Here is a 17,662-nt window from a genome sequence, read left to right as displayed (position 1 = left end):
GCTAATTTTCCCTTTTGAGCTGCGCGGTCTTCTGATTTCAGAACCCGTTCATTACCTTCTGTGAGTGCCTGTTGCTACTGATTGCGACGCAGTCCCTTTACCCACTGGTCCACCAAGTTTGCTGGCTGGCGGACCGCCCGTTCCAGCCGGGTTTCAATTCACCCACACGACACGGTAGAGGAAATAGATTGCTGCTATCGACACTAACATAGGACGATTCCGTTCGCTCATTTCTGCTGGTGGAACGCTTACGCTAATTGCCACTGGATTTATATACCCGACAGAGAAGCAGGACGCTGCTAATTAAAAAAAATACAAGGCATACGCATTGCCTTTCACAGGTAATTAGGGTTCCAAAACCTTCACGCTTCTCGTTTGTGCTACGCGGTCTTTGCTTTGCAGATCCATTCCGCCATTACGATGTCCACCGAGCGTCGCATCAAGAGTCTCAAGCTAAGACAACGGAGCTTGATGACGTCATTCAACGCCATTACTAGATTCGAGTTCGACGATGAAAGGGATGCCATCCAAGTACCAGTACGGTTAGAGAGCATCATCAAGCTCTGGGAGGACCTCAACATAGTCCAGATGGAGCTGGAGTCCCTCGACGAAGCTAACTTGGACGAGCAACTAAAGCTACGGACCAAGCTCGAGTCGGCCTACTACCGGTCCAAGGGAATGTTGCTGGCGAAAAATAAAAATTTAGTTCCGAGCGTCTCTAGTTCTCCATCAACTAGTCGTGGCCCTTCGTCGTCATCGTAGGTGCGCTTGCCTGACGTAAAACTTCCGGTCTTTAGTGGGAATTTGGATAGCTGGTTAAATTTCCACGATTTATTCGTTTCGCTGGTCCATTCTTCGGTAGAACTTTCAAACATACAGAAGTTTTACTATTTACGTTCGTCATTGTCGGGTGACGCTTTGAAGCTAATTCAAACCATTCCACTCAGCGCAAACAATTACGTGGTGGCTTGGAATTTGCTGATCGAACATTTTCAAAACCCTGCGCGGTTAAAGCAATCATATGTCGATGCGTTGTTCGAGTTCCCTTCGCTGAAAAAAGAGTATGCTTCTGAGTTGCATTCACTGGTGGAGAAATTCGAGGCCAACGTCAAGGTTCTTCAGCAGTTGGGGGAGATGGTCCAATGCTGGGACATTCTGCTGATTCGGATGCTGAGCATTCGCCTCGATCCGACGACGAGAAGGGACTGGGAGGAATTTTCAACGACGAAGGATGCCATCTCGTTCAAGGACTTGACCTCATTCATCCAACGTAGTGTCACCGTTCTGCAGAACATCCAGGGCAGTACGGTAGATGTCCCTTTTTCCGGCCAAGCGAAAAAGTCTTCTCAACGACCAGTCGCAAGTAACAATGCAGCACAGTTCAACACAAGGAAGTGCATCGTCTGCAACAACCATCATCCACTCTATCAATGCTCGACGTTTTCCAAGATGAGTTCGGAGGATAAGGAGAAGGAAGTTCGTCGCAATCATCTCTGTCGGAACTGCTTGCGGAAGGGTCATCAAGCGAAGGACTGTTCGTCAACGAGTACCTGCCGCAAGTGTCGGGGCAAGCATCATACTCAGCTTTGTTCCAGTCAACAACCAACCAGCTCAGGTCAGAAGACAACCAACTACACAGATGAAAGGTCTACGCCTGCTGCATCTACCAGCAATCCACCCACTGCATCTGTGTCAGCCACCATCGAGCCTGCCAGTTTCGCTTCCGTTAGTCAAGGACGGAAGGCAATTCTACTTGCTACTGCTGTAGTCATCGTTGTCGACGACAGTGGAAGCGAGCACACAGCACGTGCGTTGCTAGATTCCGGTAGCGAATGCTGTTTCGTTACCGAATCATTCTCCCAGCGATTCAAAGCGCAACGGAAGAAGGTCCATCTTCCGATAGCTGGCATCGGTCAATCGTCGACGCATGCTAGGCACAAATTGTCAACCACAATTCGCTCTCGCACAGGAAGGTATTCGACTAGCTTGGAATTTCTAGTTCTTCCCAAAATAACCATCGATCTGCCGTCGACTTCTGTTGATACTTCGGCCTGGGAGATTCCGCCGAGTATACAGCTAGCTGATCCGTCATTCTGCAGCACCAACCCAATCGATCTCATCTTGGGAGCAGAAATTTTCTTCGACTTGTTCAAGGTCTCTGGTCGAATTCCGCTTGGCGATAACCTTCCGGTACTCGTGAACTCCGTTCTTGGCTGGGTAGTGTCGGGAAGGTCTTCTCATGGTCAACCGATTGCTCCAATCGTCGCAAATGTCGCCACCGTCAACGACGTGCACCGTCTAATGGAAAGGTTTTGGTCCATCGAGGAAGACAACGCCTCTCCGTGCTATTCCGTCGAAGAAGCCACCTGCGAGGAACACTTCCGTCGCACGGTAACCCGCAACACCGAAGGGCGATACATAGTTCGACTGCCACTGAAGCAAGATGTGTTGTCTAGCCTCGTCGACAACCGTCGCACCGCTCTACGACGTTTTCACCAGCTAGAAGGTCGTCTAGTCCGTAATCCCGACCTACATCAACAATACCGAGTCTTCGTCGAGGAATACCACGCGCTAGGGCACATGCAGCGCGTAACGGACTACGAGAATCCTCCCACTCCATGCTACCATCTTCCGCATCATGCTGTAGGGGGGGGTAGTTTTTGACGCGTCGTGTAAAACCCCCAACGGACCATCGCTGAACGACGCGCTTCTAGTTGGACCAACCGTGCAAGAAGACCTGCGATCAATTATCATGCGAGCCCGAACACACCCAGTCATGCTGATCGCCGACATCAAGCAGATGTACCGCCAAGTCCTGGTAGACGAGCAGGACACTCCACTGCAGCGAATTGTCTGGCGAGTTTCTCCCGACACTTCGATGAAAACCTTTGAACTAAAGACCGTAACATACGGCACAGCCAGCGCACCATACCTTGCAACGAGAGTTCTCCAGCAACTAGCCGACGACGAACGCGACGAGTACCCTGAAGCAGCTGAAGTTCTACGCAAGGATTTCTACGTCGACGATCTGTTTTCCGGTGGACGCAACGTAGCAGAAACAATCGCTTTACGCAAGCAGCTCGACGCATTGTTGCTCAAGGGTGGATTCGAACTCCGCAAATGGGCGTCCAACGAACAAGCAGTACTACAGGATATCCCAGCAGAAAATCGTGCTGTACAAGGGTCAGTCGACTTAGACCGAGATCCGTGCATAAAAACGCTTGGACTGCACTGGGAACCGTCCACCGACCAGCTCCGCTACAAAATTCAGCTTCCTCCGTCAACAACAGATGCACCGCTTACGAAACGCATCGCACTGTCATATATCGCACGTTTGTTTGATCCGCTTGGACTTGTCGGATTCGTCGTAACTACCGCCAAAATGTTCATGCAGACTCTCTGGACCTTGAAGCACGACGACGGCAAGATTTGGAGCTGGGACAACGAACTACCGACCGCCATCAAAGAACGCTGGCAAGAGTACCAATCGCAACTCCATCGGCTGAACGATTTGCGCATCGACCGTTGCATTCTTCTCGCCAATCCCGTATCAGTCCAGCTGCATTTCTTCTCCGACGCTTCGGAACACGCATACGGCTCGTGTGTCTACGTCCGCTCGACAGATGCCTCTAGTGCAGTCAAAGTTTGTCTGCTGACTGCGAAATCGAAGGTCGCACCCCTGAAAAAACAAAGCATTCCTCGACTCGAGCTCTGCGGTGCCCTTCTGTCTGCTGAACTCTACGAGAAGGTGACGTCATCGCTCCAAATACACACTGAAACGTTCTTTTGGGTCGATTCTACCATCGTGCTGAGTTGGCTAAATTCTTCTCCGTCGACCTGGACAACGTTCGTGGCCAATCGAGTCTCCAAGATTCAGACCGCCACGCAAAACTGCTCTTGGAACCACGTAGCAGGCCAGCAAAACCCAGCAGACCACATTTCCAGAGGAATACCCGCAGAAACCCTTCTACAAAACGATCTTTGGTGGCAAGGATCTCAATGGCTGCAGAGTGACCAACGCGACTGGCCAATTCAACAACCGAACGCTAATCAGCCTCCCGAAGTCCTCATGGAAGCACGAAAAGTACCAGCAGTAGTAACTTCCGCCGCCGTTGAACCCTCATTCGTCGACCAGTTCGTTGAAACATTCTCCAACTTCCAGCATATGGTTCGAGTAGCCGCTTACTGTCGACGATTTCTTCAGAACTGTCGGAAAACTTCTACAGCACGAGCGGAATCAGCACATCTCACAGTCGACGAGCAGAAGGAAGCAGAAGCGACGATCATCAGACTCATCCAACAGCAAAGCTTCAGCAACGAGTACAAGGCCCTCCAACAAGCACAAACTGTATCCGCAAAATCTCGCATCCGTTGGTTTCATCCCTTTATCGGCACAGATCAGCTGATTCGCATCGGCGGTAGATTGGGGAAGGCCGCAGTACGACAGCAAACATCAGATTCTTCTTCCGGCTTCTCATCACTTCTCCGTCCTACTCGTTCGCCACTATCACGAGAAGAATTTACACGCAGCACCCCAACTTCTGCTTAACCTTCTTCGCTTACGATACTGGATAACAGGCTGCAGAAGTTTGGCCAAACGAACAGTTCACAAGTGTGTGATTTGCTTTCGAGCGCGTCCCAAACTGCTTGAGCAATTCATGGCTGAACTACCCGCAGCGCGAATCACCGCAGCTCGAGCATTCTCATCGACCGGCGTCGACTACTGGGGACCAATTCTTTTAAAACCACCCCATCGACGAGCTGCACCCACCAAAGCCTACGTTGCAGTTTTTGTATGCTTTGCAACGAAAGCTGTGCATATTGAACTGGTGAGTGACTTAAGCACAGCGAAATTCATCGAAGCACTTCGCAGATTCGTCTCCCGACGCGGACTGTGCAACGAAATCTACAGCGACAACGGCCGCAATTTCGTAGGAGCAGCCAACGAACTTCGTCAAATAGTGCGAAGCAAGGATCATCAGCAAACAATCGCCCGCGACTGCGCCGAAAATGGAATTCGTTGGCATTTTAACCCCCCACGAGCATCACACTTTGGTGGCCTATGGGAGGCCGCAATAGCATCTGCTCAAAAGCATTTCGTTCGAGTACTTGGAACGCACACGCTCGCCTACGACTCGATGGAAACTCTGTTAGCACAAATCGAGTGCTGCCTCAACTCCCGCCCGCTTGTGCCACTGTCCGACGAATCTACCGACTTGGAAGTACTCACACCAGGTCATTTTCTCACTGGAGCTGCGCTGAAGGCTGTCCCGGACATAGATGTCACCGACATTCCTTTCAACAGACTTCGACAGTGGCAGCAAATTCAAAAAATGTTCCAACAGCTGTGGAAACGATGGCACTTGGAATAAAAATTTGTTTGCTGCCAATTTCATCAGCAGCAGAAAAATTAAATTCAACACCTACCCATTGTAAACATGTAAATTCTTCGCGAATCATCAACTTCCAGCACGATCGTCGATACTCACCTGTTCCAGCCAGCAGCACCTGAAAGCTAAAATAATTAGGGCCCGCATATTGTTGGGACAAGGTAAGCACCTGTCCAACACCTTCATTTTCCAAAAACCCTCTACCGGGTCTTTTGTTTTCCTATTTCATGCTGCTGATGGACGGTCATCATCCAACCATCGGACAAGTACCAGAAAAATTAATCACCTATCTGTTCGATGCAAACATCATCATCGCATTACAGCATCTGCAATCCATAAATACAAGGCCCTCATACTGTTTGGGCAAGGTAAGAACCTGTCCAACAATTTTAGTTTTCCTGAAACCCTCTACCGGGTCTTCTCTTTTGGATTTCATGTTCCTGTCGACGGACGGTAATTGTCATCGAGATCATCAGACAAGTGTAAACACCTGCCGCCGACTTCATCTGCACCAGATAAACCACCTATCGACAGAGTAAACATTATCGCACTACAAATTTTATCACTTACCTTCCGATTCACACATCGTCAATGTACACATCATCGCTTCCTTCATCGTCATCGACTTTACTTACTTGTTCCTGCCAGCAGCACCTGAAAACAAAAACATTAAGGCCCTCATACCAGTTGGGCAAGGTAAGAACCTGTCCAACTAATTTAGTTTATTTAAAACCCTCTACCGGGTCTTCTTTTTGTGGTTAATTTTATGTTGCTGCTGTCATCAACACACAACATCGCTCGAGTGACGAAACAACAACACAACATACACGGCATACTCATCGAGATATCTCCTGGGATCATCGACGACGTTATTGGCGTGTCAGAAAGGAATGAACTTTCTGACGGGGGCAGTATGTTCGTGCAAAACGAAAAATGGTAACAGCGCGCCACCTATATCTCAGCGGCGCATGCAAACGACCAATGGCTCCATCGTTCATCGATCGTTTTATCGATGCCCAAACCGTGGTAGCTATCTTCTGCAACCAGCTCCCGGTTAAAACTTATAAAAGGGGGCGCCGTCCGTGGTCGCGCCTCTTAGTCGTCAGCTGAAATCAAAACGTCAAACCGATCAACAATCTAATAAGTGAGCAGTTCATTTGCGAGTGCGCGATTTTAAATCGATACATTAAAGCTAAATTGAATAGTGTAAGTTAGTGAATAAATAAATAATTTAAGGTGAATAAATTTAGACAAATAAAATAGTGTCAGTAAGTGTAAAAAAAAGGGAATTTACTTACCTGTGTTACTGTGCCGCTCGTCGATTCACCGAACTCGGCGCGTACCTGTAAAGTGGAAGAAATCATACTTACCTGCAACCGTCCCTCTACGCTGATTTGAATTCGCACCTGTAAGTCGTTTTATTCACCTGCTCTACCTGTGCATATCGACAGATGGCATGGCAAACTTTGCATAAACGAACTCATTCGTGTATGCAGATTCAAATCGCACAGCAGGGTGAAGAGCACGCAATATGCTCGAGTTGTGTATACACGATGATTTGCAAAGTGGGTGGGTGGGAAGCCTTTGGTTTGAACATTGCAGGGTGTTTGTATGCCGCTTGTGTGTTTGCGTTGGGACGGGGACAAATTAATTTATTTTTATGATTGTGTGCGCGTTCGGTTGTAAAGACCAGGGATGCCAACGGTACCGGTAAACTGCATTTTTTTCGGTATATTTACATTTGCACAAGCCGTACAGCCCGCTACAGCTCTTGCCAGAACGGTAGCCAAACCGAGTACATTTTCCCGTACAGCAGTAGAATACATTTCTGTTTTGCTGACTGCTCGGTCAGAGTGTGGTGTAGTAAAGTTTGTTCTCTCGCTTTGTACATTTTTCTCTGCATAGTCAAAGCGAGAGACCCGCACACGTAAGCATTGATGCCGGTCGTGGCGTAAACGAACCGCATTCATTGTCGTCGTTTGTGATTAAAAATATTGAATAGAATTAAAATATTAATAAGTGTAAAATAAGGAAAGAGAAGATATACCGCTCGCGTCAGGTGGCTGTACTGGGGGCAGTATTTTTTGTCATGTTACTGCTTTGCTTACAGACTGCCGTACATCGTTGGGCGTCATGCACTAGCGAACGACAGCAGCGTCGAAAAAGAAATGAGAATGTAGGCAAAAAAATTACAGCCGTAGAAAAGGTAGGCATTTTGCATCCTTGGTTAAGACGCCAAATGTTTTTAGTGGTTGGTATGTACGTAGGGTATTGAGCCTATTGGCACACACGTTTTATATTTCGGATATACGTGATGTGTTTTTGGCACTAAGGCATCTGGTATGTTTTTGTATGTTTAAAGCACGGGAAAACTTAATTGAATTGGCATCTACTGGAATCTGGGGGGTGTTGAAGATGTTGGTGGATAAGCGAAGGTTTATAATAGAGAAGCTTCAGAATGGATTTTTGTTTTAAATGGGTTAAACTGAAGCGAACAGATTTTCTGTTTTTGGGCTCACAATCTCATTCCCAAACCGTACCGTTAATATCGATAACGAAAATTCGGGAATCTCGACGGGCTCGTTGTTGTCCATCTATAGGACGTTGTGTCCTGTTTCACGCGCGTCGCTATTGTATAGAATATTACTAATGTAGAGTTAAAACTTGACGAGAATCAAAATGCCATTGCCTACAGAAATCTATCCGGTGATAACTGAAGTTAAATGACACACTCATAAGTAGAATGACGCATTATAAGTAAACAGTGGTGACACTGAACGTAGAAAACGCCTTCAACAATGACAGTTCGCTACAATTGCTGATTCGCTGCACAGACTGAGTGTTCCCGAGTAGCTCTGTAGGATTCTGAGGAGCTGCTTTCAGAACCGGCAACTGATCTACGAAACTGATCCCGGAAAAAGAAATGTAACCGAAACAACGGGCGTTCCACAGGGTTCAATACTCTTTGGAATGCTATGTACAACGGAGTGCTGAAGCTGAGCCTCCCCAGGTCCGTGAAGATTGTCGGTTTTGCGGACGACGTGATGCTCCAAGTGATCGACGAATCACTAGAGGAAGTAGAAGTACATGGTAAAGTGAACTTCCACATGACACAGTTCTTATCTGGGCAGATCATGTCAGCGTTGCAACGAAGGTGAGAGAAGCAAGGACCAACAATGTAGCAGTACAAGGCTTCGGGTCATCGAGGCACCGATGAACCGAAAGTTACATTTCGACCGGAATCGCCGGTACCTTGGCTCTCGACAAATCTGAAGAGGCTGAAGAGAGAGAAGGTAGACCAGCAGGCGCGACCGGAATAGGCAAAATCCACCGCTGAGGACTAGGACTTCGGGGAAACCGAAGTCCTCCTCCTCCGGAATCGCAGGACTGACCTTGGCACCTAACCGACCAGCATCATAACAGTTTCGAGAGGACTTTCGACATCGAGAAATTTCTGCGTTAGAGTAGGCTATGCCCACCGCCGGGGATTAGCTCGAGCAAATCGTGAAGTAGCACCGTCCAAAGGGCGTCGGTGCGCCTGTGGGCTGGAAATCAACCCTCCACCCAGAATCGCCAGACCGCCCTCGGAATATGCCCGGGTAGCATCGGTTTTGGAAAATCTTCCACTGCCGGGAAACTCTTCGTCGGAGTAGCAAAGATCCACCGTCAGGGACTAGTCCGTAGCGAATCGCCGGCTTGAATCGTCGGGGCACCAGTGAACCGGACGCAATCCTCCATCCAGAATCGTCGGACAGACATCGGCCGAGGCTAGCTCCACCACCGAACACGACAAACCACCAGTATAGAGTCGTCGGGGTACCAGTAAACCGAAAGCCACCCTCCAACTGGAATCACTGGATCGACCAAAGCATCCAGCTGGTCAACACAGAGAAGAGCGCATGAATAATACCATGCCGTGCAGGACTGATATGGCGGTTATGAGACCAGCGAACTAGTACGACCAACTGGACCTGGAATCCAGTGAAGTGCATGAGCACAGCCTCCCCCTGAAATAGTCATTTCAAATGAAATCCGGGGGATCAATCAAATATCTGTTCAGAGTCCCTCACTCTGGCACACAATGGACGAAATCGGAAGTATGGTCTAACTATTGAACGTGTGCTGCGTCAGCGTAAGAGCTTTACCATGAAGTAAAAAACACACACACACACACACACACAACTGGACCCCATTGTCGGCCATTGAAGCAAGTTCTTGCTGTTATGCCAGCTGACTAGATTAGGTCATTACGTAATTGGGTCATCATGGAACTGCTGATTTTTTGCATTATTATTTGGTTTTATTTGAAATGGGTTTTCGCATAAATTTCATCGTCGACCAAGACACATCCATCAAATTTCATTAGCAGTCAGCACCTGGTCGTACAGCTAACGAGCACGAGTTCTGGCCAGTTCGTGTTGTTTTGGGCTACTATTAGGTTGTTTAGTTGCTCGGTGACATTTATAGCCTCCTCGAATCGGCTGCACAGTTCAGTGTTCAGTTTTTTCGTCATAATGGCATAGATTTTTAAGGAATAAACAAAAAATCAATTGACCTAAGTGACTTACTTGTGTGATACCTATAGGCATTTCAACTGAGATTGACCGAGTTACTCTAATCCTTCCAAGGCTGCATTAAGATATTAGATTTTAATCGATTGTGGTAAACGAGTGAGAAACGACACTTCTCAACCGACCGACCTTTATTCAATGTGTTTTAATCAACACTTGGACTTGTGTTAGTTGGTTCCTGATTTCGTTTTCTGCGGTTATACTGAAAATACTAGCTCCAATATGGGACGATGTTGATCAGAAAAATTGCCCCATGACATCAAACAGAATTTCTATTTGTGTAATCAGTAAAAGTAAATTGAAAATTCATTGAGATGTTGAAATTTTATATTGATAATTTCTTATTGATAATAAAGCAAGTATTCAATTTCATGTTTTGCCGAGGAAAAATAAATAATCAAATAAAGCGCAACAAAATGAGAACTGACTTTGATATCTTAAATGAAAATCATAAACTGAAATCAAATTAACATTTAAATGTGAAGCTAATATTAAAATATTATTTCGTTTTTCTGTAAATGCTTTCTTAGTTTGTATTGCAAACAGACCTGTTATAGTGAAACCCTTCACATCGCCCATTGTATCCTGATCGATTGCGTAAAATTGGACTTGATTATCTGGAAAACAAAAACATTCACCACGTTTTGTTTATGTTACCAAAATCATTAGCGCAATGGACTCCATGACGATTAGAAGAGAAAAAAAGAATTCAAGCATTCAAGGATGATGTGATTCGTCTAACTATTCGTATATCTCTAAATATGATTTGTGTTAAGAAATAAGTTTCCAAAGTTCGACACTTTTTTCAGAAAGATGGACCCCCCTTTGTGAGCCGAATGGAGCCGCCTATGGTTCGCGCACTTTTCTGACTACAAAAATACTAACAGATAGAGGACATGAATGCCAGATTGAGAAAGTCACAATTGTCATTACTACTATCATTATTCCATAAACCCATGGTTTTTGGTATCGACTGAAGCAATGATACGAAATATCAGCATCCTTAGAAAGTTTAGTATTGAAACGAATTGTCTCACTGCGAAGTATTCTTTCGGTTTTGCTTTTGTGATGTTACATGATGTTTGAGTTCATGTTTAAGCTGATGAAATCGAAACATTTCGTTTGGCATAGTCCTGACACTAAGTTGGCGTCAGATTCTGATGAGACGAAGTCGAAACACAAACTCCATAACTGATTTCGGTCACAATCTTTCAAAAGCATGTGAAGGCGATCCTGGCAGCTTCACGATGGGACGGATGACGAATCTTGTCAGCGACGATGTCGATAGAGCTGGCGGGAGCAACGATGTCCGAAAAGTAATTTCAATCTCACTCAGAGGAAACGAGCGAACGTAAAGGGTATCACCACACAGGGATAATAAATGAAACGCGTGTACTTCGATTGGTTGTTCAAGTTCAAGTGTGTAATTCGTATAGTATGGGTACATTTATTGGTGGGAAAAGTTTGTAGTAACGTTTGGTAACGTCTGGGGATGTCCAAAATTTTTATTGGTTGAGTGTTGTAGCGAGTTACCCAACATGCCGGCCAGCATTGAAAGGCACTTTCAAACAAATCACCAAGCTTCTCCTTGCTCAGTGGGTGGTGATGCTGATGCCGTAACTGCAGGGTTGTTGTGATGACCGCGTTGTTCAATTGGTAGTGGGCAAATTTCGGTAATTGCCCGCCTGTAACTTCCGTTTGCAGTCCTTACATGGACCACACGAACGTGTCCATCAGGGCCGAGAAACACCTTCTCGACTCGACCAAGAATCCAGCGCATTGGTGGAACGTTGTCCTGTTTCAACAGAACCATAGTCCCAACCTCGATGTTTGGTATGACAGTCGGCCACTTCTTTCGATTCTGTAATTGACCAATGTAATCACGTGACCAAGCTTTCCAGAAATGTTGAAGCCGTTGTTGCATTTTCTGGAATGAATTGAGACGATTAATAGGGATGTCACAAAGATCCGGCTCTGGGAGAGAATATAAAGGTTCTCCCACAAGAAAATGCCCAGGAGTGAGGGCAATGACGTCTGCTGGATCTGATGAGAGCGGGGATAGTGGACGAGAGTTCATGATTCCCTCGATTTGAATTATCAGCGTGTTGAAATCTTCAATCGTGAGTAATGTGTCCTTCATCACCCGGTAGAGATGGTATTTGAAAGTCTTTACTGCGGCCTCCCACAAGCCGCCGAAGTGTGGTGACCGAGCTGGGTTGAAGTGGAAGTTGATACCTGTTTCGGTACAGTGTACTGCGACTTCGTCTGAGCGATGCATTGCGTTGAATTGCAACCGAAGATCTTGAAGCAGGCGATTGGCTCCTACGAATGTACGTGCGTTGTCGCAATAAATATCAGCCACGCGACCACGACGACCGACGAGACGCTTTAGTGAGTTGATGAACGCAGCTGACGTCAGACTACACACCATCTCGATGTGGACTGCCTTGGACCACATGCAGATGAAAGTAGCGACGAATATTTTCACCGACGAACCGCGACGACTAGGTGGTCTCACGAAAAATGGCCCGCAATAGTCAACGCCACACGAGACGAACGCGCGCGACGGTGTCAGTCGAACAGCAGGTAGTTGGCCCATAATCTGCCTAGCAGTGCTCGGCTTGCAGCGAAAACACACTAGGCATTCTCGTACGACCTTCTTTGCAATATCTCTCCCCCTGATTGGCCAGAATCGTTGCTGCATCGTTGATAAGAGCAGCTGTGGACCTGCGTGGAGCATCCGTAGGTGTATTGCTCTTGCTACGAGAAGCGTGAGATGTGCGTTTTTCGGCAGGATCATAGGGTGCTTAGTATCGAATGAAGCATTAAGCTCTTGGAGACGTCCGTTCACTCGAAGAATACCATCTACATCTAAAACGGAATTGAGAGTTTTGAGTGGCGATTTAAACGATATTAGCTTTTGCACTGATCCTTTGTGATTTTGCAAAAAACGAATCTCTGACGAAAAATAATGTGCTTGTGTTTGTTTAATCAAAAGCTTTAGAGCGCTATCGACTTCTTTGCATGAAAGCGAACCAATACGACGATTTTCAGGCAACTTGGTACGACAATTAAAAGCGAACCGCACAATCCAGGCAACCTTTCGCTGCAGGGGAGAGAGTGTGGAATGCTGCTCGATGAGTTCAAGTGCAGCTGAGTTTGTAGTGGCTACTACTACCACCGTATGGCGAGCTTCGAGCTCCCGCGTTTGCAAGTGGAGTGGTGAGAGCTGAATGCAGTTTGGTGGCCAATGTTCCGGCTCGGTGCAGATAAAGCGTGGGCCGTGCCACCAGATTTCGTCATCAACCAACTTGGATGGAAGAACGCCACGGGAGATCCGGTCAGCTGGATTAAGATTGGTTGGTACGTGGCGCCAGCAGCTTCCCCTAGTAAGTCTGTGAATTTCAGCAATCCTATTCGACACAAACACTTTCCAGGTCGATGACGATGAGGCGAGCCAGTGTAGTACTATTGTAGAATCTGTCCAATATATCACTGGACAGTTTAATTTTGTTGATTCCAAAACGAACTCTGCTAACTGCGCTGCGAGAACAGCCGCGCATAATTCCAGTCGAGGAGTGGATAATTTTGTTAGAGGACTGACTCGTGATTTTGAGATGAGCAGATTGCTCTTCGATGTACCGTCAGCATTCGTTGTCTTCACATATATGCAGCTTCCGTATGCGCGATCGGATGCATCGGCGAAACAGTGAAGACTGATGACCTTGTGATGATCCACGAGAACCCGGCTTTGAATGTAGAGCGAACTGAGTTCTCTGATTTCGAAGCGAAAATTTATCCACCAATTTTGGAGCTCAACTGGTAACTGGTCGTTCCAATTGAATTGTTGGGACCAAAGCGATTGAAGAAATATTTTTGCGCTTACAATTACTGCGCCAACAAGTCCGAGCGGGTCGAATAGACGTGACATCTCCGAGAGAATAAGGCGTTTTGTTATCGGTTCGGTACTTCCGAAAACAGGAACATTAAAACTGAAGTGATCTGGAACTGGGTGCCACTGGAGTCCAAGCGTTTTAATCGGATCGTTTATACCGATTCCAAACTCCGTACGAGTGTCCCGTAACGATTCGGGAATGTGAGTGAGTACGTCTGCACTGTTGCTGCACCATTTTCGCAGACTGAATCCTCCCGAACGAAGAAGAGCGATAAGTTGACAATTGGTCTCGATCAATCGTTGTTCGTCGTCGTCTCCCGACAGATGATCGTCGACGTAAAAGGTTTGCTTCACTTTCGGCGATGCTAGCGGGTAGTTGTTGGCTTCATCTTCTGCCAACTGGTTCAAGACTCGAGTAGCCAGGTACGGCGCTGGTGCTGTGCCGTATGTCACGGTGTTCAATCGATAAGTTTTCAGCTCCTCATTTGGATAGTTCCGCCAGATAATCTGCTGTAAAGGACGATCGATGGCATTAACGATGACTTGCCGATACATTTTCTCCACGTCGGCTGTCACTGCATATTTCGGCAATCGGAAGTTCAGCAATGTGGACAAAAGTGGAGGTTGGATAGTAGGGCCAATGTAGCACAGGTCATTTAGCGACAGACTGTTGGATCCTCGGCATGAGCCATCGAAAACGACACGTGTTTTGGTTGTTGTGCTCTCTGGTCGCTGGATTGCATGGTGAGGAAGGTAGAAATAGGGTTTTGAGTGATCGGGCACAGCTTCGGTCATATGCCCCAACAATTGGTACTCTTCCATAAACCGTGTGTACTCTAATTGGAGCTGTGGGTCCATACTAAGCTTCCTTTCAATGCCACTGAATCTGCGTTTCGCAACCGTGAATGATTCTCCCAAAGAAAGCAACATTTCTTCACGAATCGGCAAACGAACCACGTACCGACCGTCAGGGGCTCTAAAGTGGGTCTTCGAAAAGTGTGACTCGCAGTACTGCTCTTCGAGAGAAAGGGCTTTGCCGCTTTCGAAACTCTCCACCTCCCAAAACTTGCGAACTATTGACGCCATGTTGTCAATAGTGGAAACGTTGCAGACGACACTAGTATTATTCGTTTCAAACGCCTCACCTGCGACGACGTATCCAAAAACAGTTTTACGAAGTACTGGCAAGCCATTGCCAAGATTGATTTGGTCTTCCTCTAGGATGGCGAAGAATGATTTTATACCGATTATCAAGTCAACGTCATGGGCGATGTTAAATTTTGGATCAGCGAGAGGAAGGTGGCGAGGGATAATCCACTTTGATACATCTACATCGACAGTTGGTAGTATTCTCGTTAAAGATGGTAGAATCAAAAAGTTCATACTGGTAGTGTACGGGCCAGTACGAGATGACACAACAATGGGTATTTGCTGTTTTACCCTTTTTACAGACTGACTGATGCCATACACATCGACATTTGCTGGTGCGCGTTTTAACCGGAGAGCTTGTGCGAGAGATTCGGTTACGAAGTTGGCTTCGGATGCACAATCCAATAGAGCCCTAGCATGAATGTATTGACCGTCGATGTTCTTAACTTTCACATATGCGGTCAGCATGAAGACAGCAGACGTACTGTTTTTCGAAAAATGTGAATATACAGGAACGACAGCTTGACAATTTGTCGCCTGTGAAGAGCTGTGAGCCGACCCTGACGGTATACTTTGCGAACCCGACGACGACGGTTCGACGACCGATGCCGATCGTGGGGCTGTATCACATTGGACCATTTGAATCGATAAAGCCGTTTTATCCTTAGTCTGGTCTGTCTTCTGAGGAGTTGAGTTTAAGTGCAACAGTGTATGATGACGTTTGTTGCACGTACGACATGAGCCAGCAGTGCAGTTTTTCATCATATGCGATGACCGTAGACAATTTAAGCAAAGGCCGTGTTTTTTGGCCACATCGAACCGTTTTTGTGGAGATAGCTTCTTGAAATCGTCGCACTGTGTCAGCGGATGCGTTTGCTTACATACAGTACACTTTGAGAGATTTTCACTGCTAGAGTGATATATCGAGGTTTTATTACGCCAAGCTTTAGGCTCCAGCTTCGACTCGGGCTTAGCGACATGTTGCGAAGATTGGGAGAGCGTTAGTGATTGCAAAATACGAGAGCGTTTTTGAATGAAGGTAATCAGGTCATTGTACGCTGGACGACCTTCATTGTCCAGTTGTGATTCCCATTCCTTCTGGGAAACAGAGTCCAATTTACTGCTTAGCAGCTCGATAAGGAAGGAATTCCAGTGATCATCGGAATTTTCCAGCTTGTTCAGTACACAAACATGCTTATCAAATTCATCTGCCAGATCCGAAAGTGCAGCTGCCGATTCTTTCCGGATAGCAGGAGTAGACAAAAGGGCCGAAAAATGTTGTTTGATTTGTAGATTTTTGTTGTCGTAACGTCTTCTCAAGGTATCCCACGCGATAGTATAATTTACCGCTGATACGGTTAGAGACTGAACTAGACGTAATGCTTCTCCTTTCAGTACAGCTTTCAGATACTGAAACTTTTGCACTGATGAAAGGTGTGGGTTGGTGTGGATGAGTGTGATGAACAGATCATGAAAATTCATCCATTCATCGAAACTTCCATTGAACTCGGGGATTTTCAATTCTGGTAAACGAATGGGAGCGGCTTGAGCAGGTGGAGCGGTGGGTGAAGGTGGCGCCCTATTCACAACGGGTACAACAGCGTCAAACTTTTCTGCTAAGGATCCTTTAAGTTGGAAGAAATCCGTCTCAAATGCAATACGTACGGATGATATTTCATCTTCTAATTCCTCATCACACTCAATTTCTGCCTGTACCTCATTAAATTCATCCCATAATTTGTCTAATTTTTCGAGTCGAAATTTGAGTTGTGGAAAATCTCGATCGAACACAAAATTTGCATCGAACTCTTTAATCAATTTTACGGAACCAACAAGATTGTTCCGTCGAACTAAAAGCCTTTTAACTTTCTTGGCTTCTTTCATGTTGCCGCACACTTTATTAGCCACTCAGTATAGTATGCCACTCACCTTTACTGATCCAGTGAGGTTACCTGTGGTCGCTCGAACCTGCGTACTGTCCGATCTGTCCGTTGCCGTGCTGCTTCCAGGCCAGTGGGGCTGCCACTAATGATAATTTCCGATCTGAAGATTGCGTGGATTCGACGCTAAAGATGGAATACTCCGTCGAAATGTGATGTCTATTGTTCGAGGCCTACCCACGCTAACCTCAAAAATCGGCCGAGCTTTGTATGACCTGGCAGTCCCGGGTTTCGGCACCAAAAATGAAGGCGATCCTGGCAGCTTCACGATGGGACGGATGACGAATCTTGTCAGCGACGATGTCGATAGAGCTGGCGGGAGCAACGATGTCCGAAAAGTAATTTCAATCTCACTCAGAGGAAACGAGCGAACGTAAAGGGTATCACCACACAGGGATAATAAATGAAACGCGTGTACTTCGATTGGTTGTTCAAGTTCAAGTGTGTAATTCGTATAGTATGGGTACATTTATTGGTGGGAAAAGTTTGTAGTAACGTTTGGTAACGTCTGGGGATGTCCAAAATTTTTATTGGTTGAGTGTTGTAGCGAGTTACCCAACAGTATGATTAGCTACAAATAGGCTAGTTAAAACCATCGTGCCAAAAATGTATTGTATGGATTATAATAGCTTATAATAATCAAAACCGAAGAATATCTCATTTGCAACCAATTGCGCATCACGCAAATCAAACGGGTTATTAAAGCATAAAAAAACT

General features: G+C 46.4%; 3 protein-coding genes across 3 annotated transcripts; 2 read left to right on the top strand and 1 right to left on the bottom strand.

Moving 5' to 3' along the window:
• Window positions 1-420: 420 nt before the first annotated feature.
• Window positions 421-4,549, top strand: LOC131693150 (uncharacterized). The gene is made up of 3 exons (XM_058980745.1): window positions 421-758; window positions 948-2,653; window positions 2,715-4,549. Exons 1-3 carry the CDS (start codon window positions 421-423, stop codon window positions 4,547-4,549), a joined length of 3,879 nt encoding a protein of 1,292 aa, XP_058836728.1.
• A 109-nt stretch (window positions 4,550-4,658) lies between these two features.
• Window positions 4,659-5,372, top strand: LOC131693146 (uncharacterized). The gene has a single exon (XM_058980730.1). It carries the CDS (start codon window positions 4,659-4,661, stop codon window positions 5,370-5,372), a length of 714 nt encoding a protein of 237 aa, XP_058836713.1.
• Window positions 5,373-5,779: 407 nt separating this feature from the next.
• LOC131693143 (uncharacterized) lies at window positions 5,780-16,889 on the bottom strand. The gene is made up of 5 exons (XM_058980724.1): window positions 12,998-16,889; window positions 11,673-12,832; window positions 11,495-11,581; window positions 6,689-6,733; window positions 5,780-5,914 (listed from the first exon to the last, which is right to left on the bottom strand). Exons 1-5 carry the CDS (start codon window positions 16,887-16,889, stop codon window positions 5,780-5,782), a joined length of 5,319 nt encoding a protein of 1,772 aa, XP_058836707.1.
• Window positions 16,890-17,662: the final 773 nt, after the last annotated feature.

Source organism: Topomyia yanbarensis, chromosome 3 (assembly GCF_030247195.1).
Source record: "Topomyia yanbarensis strain Yona2022 chromosome 3, ASM3024719v1, whole genome shotgun sequence".
Classification (NCBI taxonomy): Eukaryota; Metazoa; Arthropoda; class Insecta; order Diptera; family Culicidae; genus Topomyia; species Topomyia yanbarensis.
Note: the sequence above shows the minus strand (reverse complement) of the source record. Positions and strands in the feature narration are given on the sequence as shown.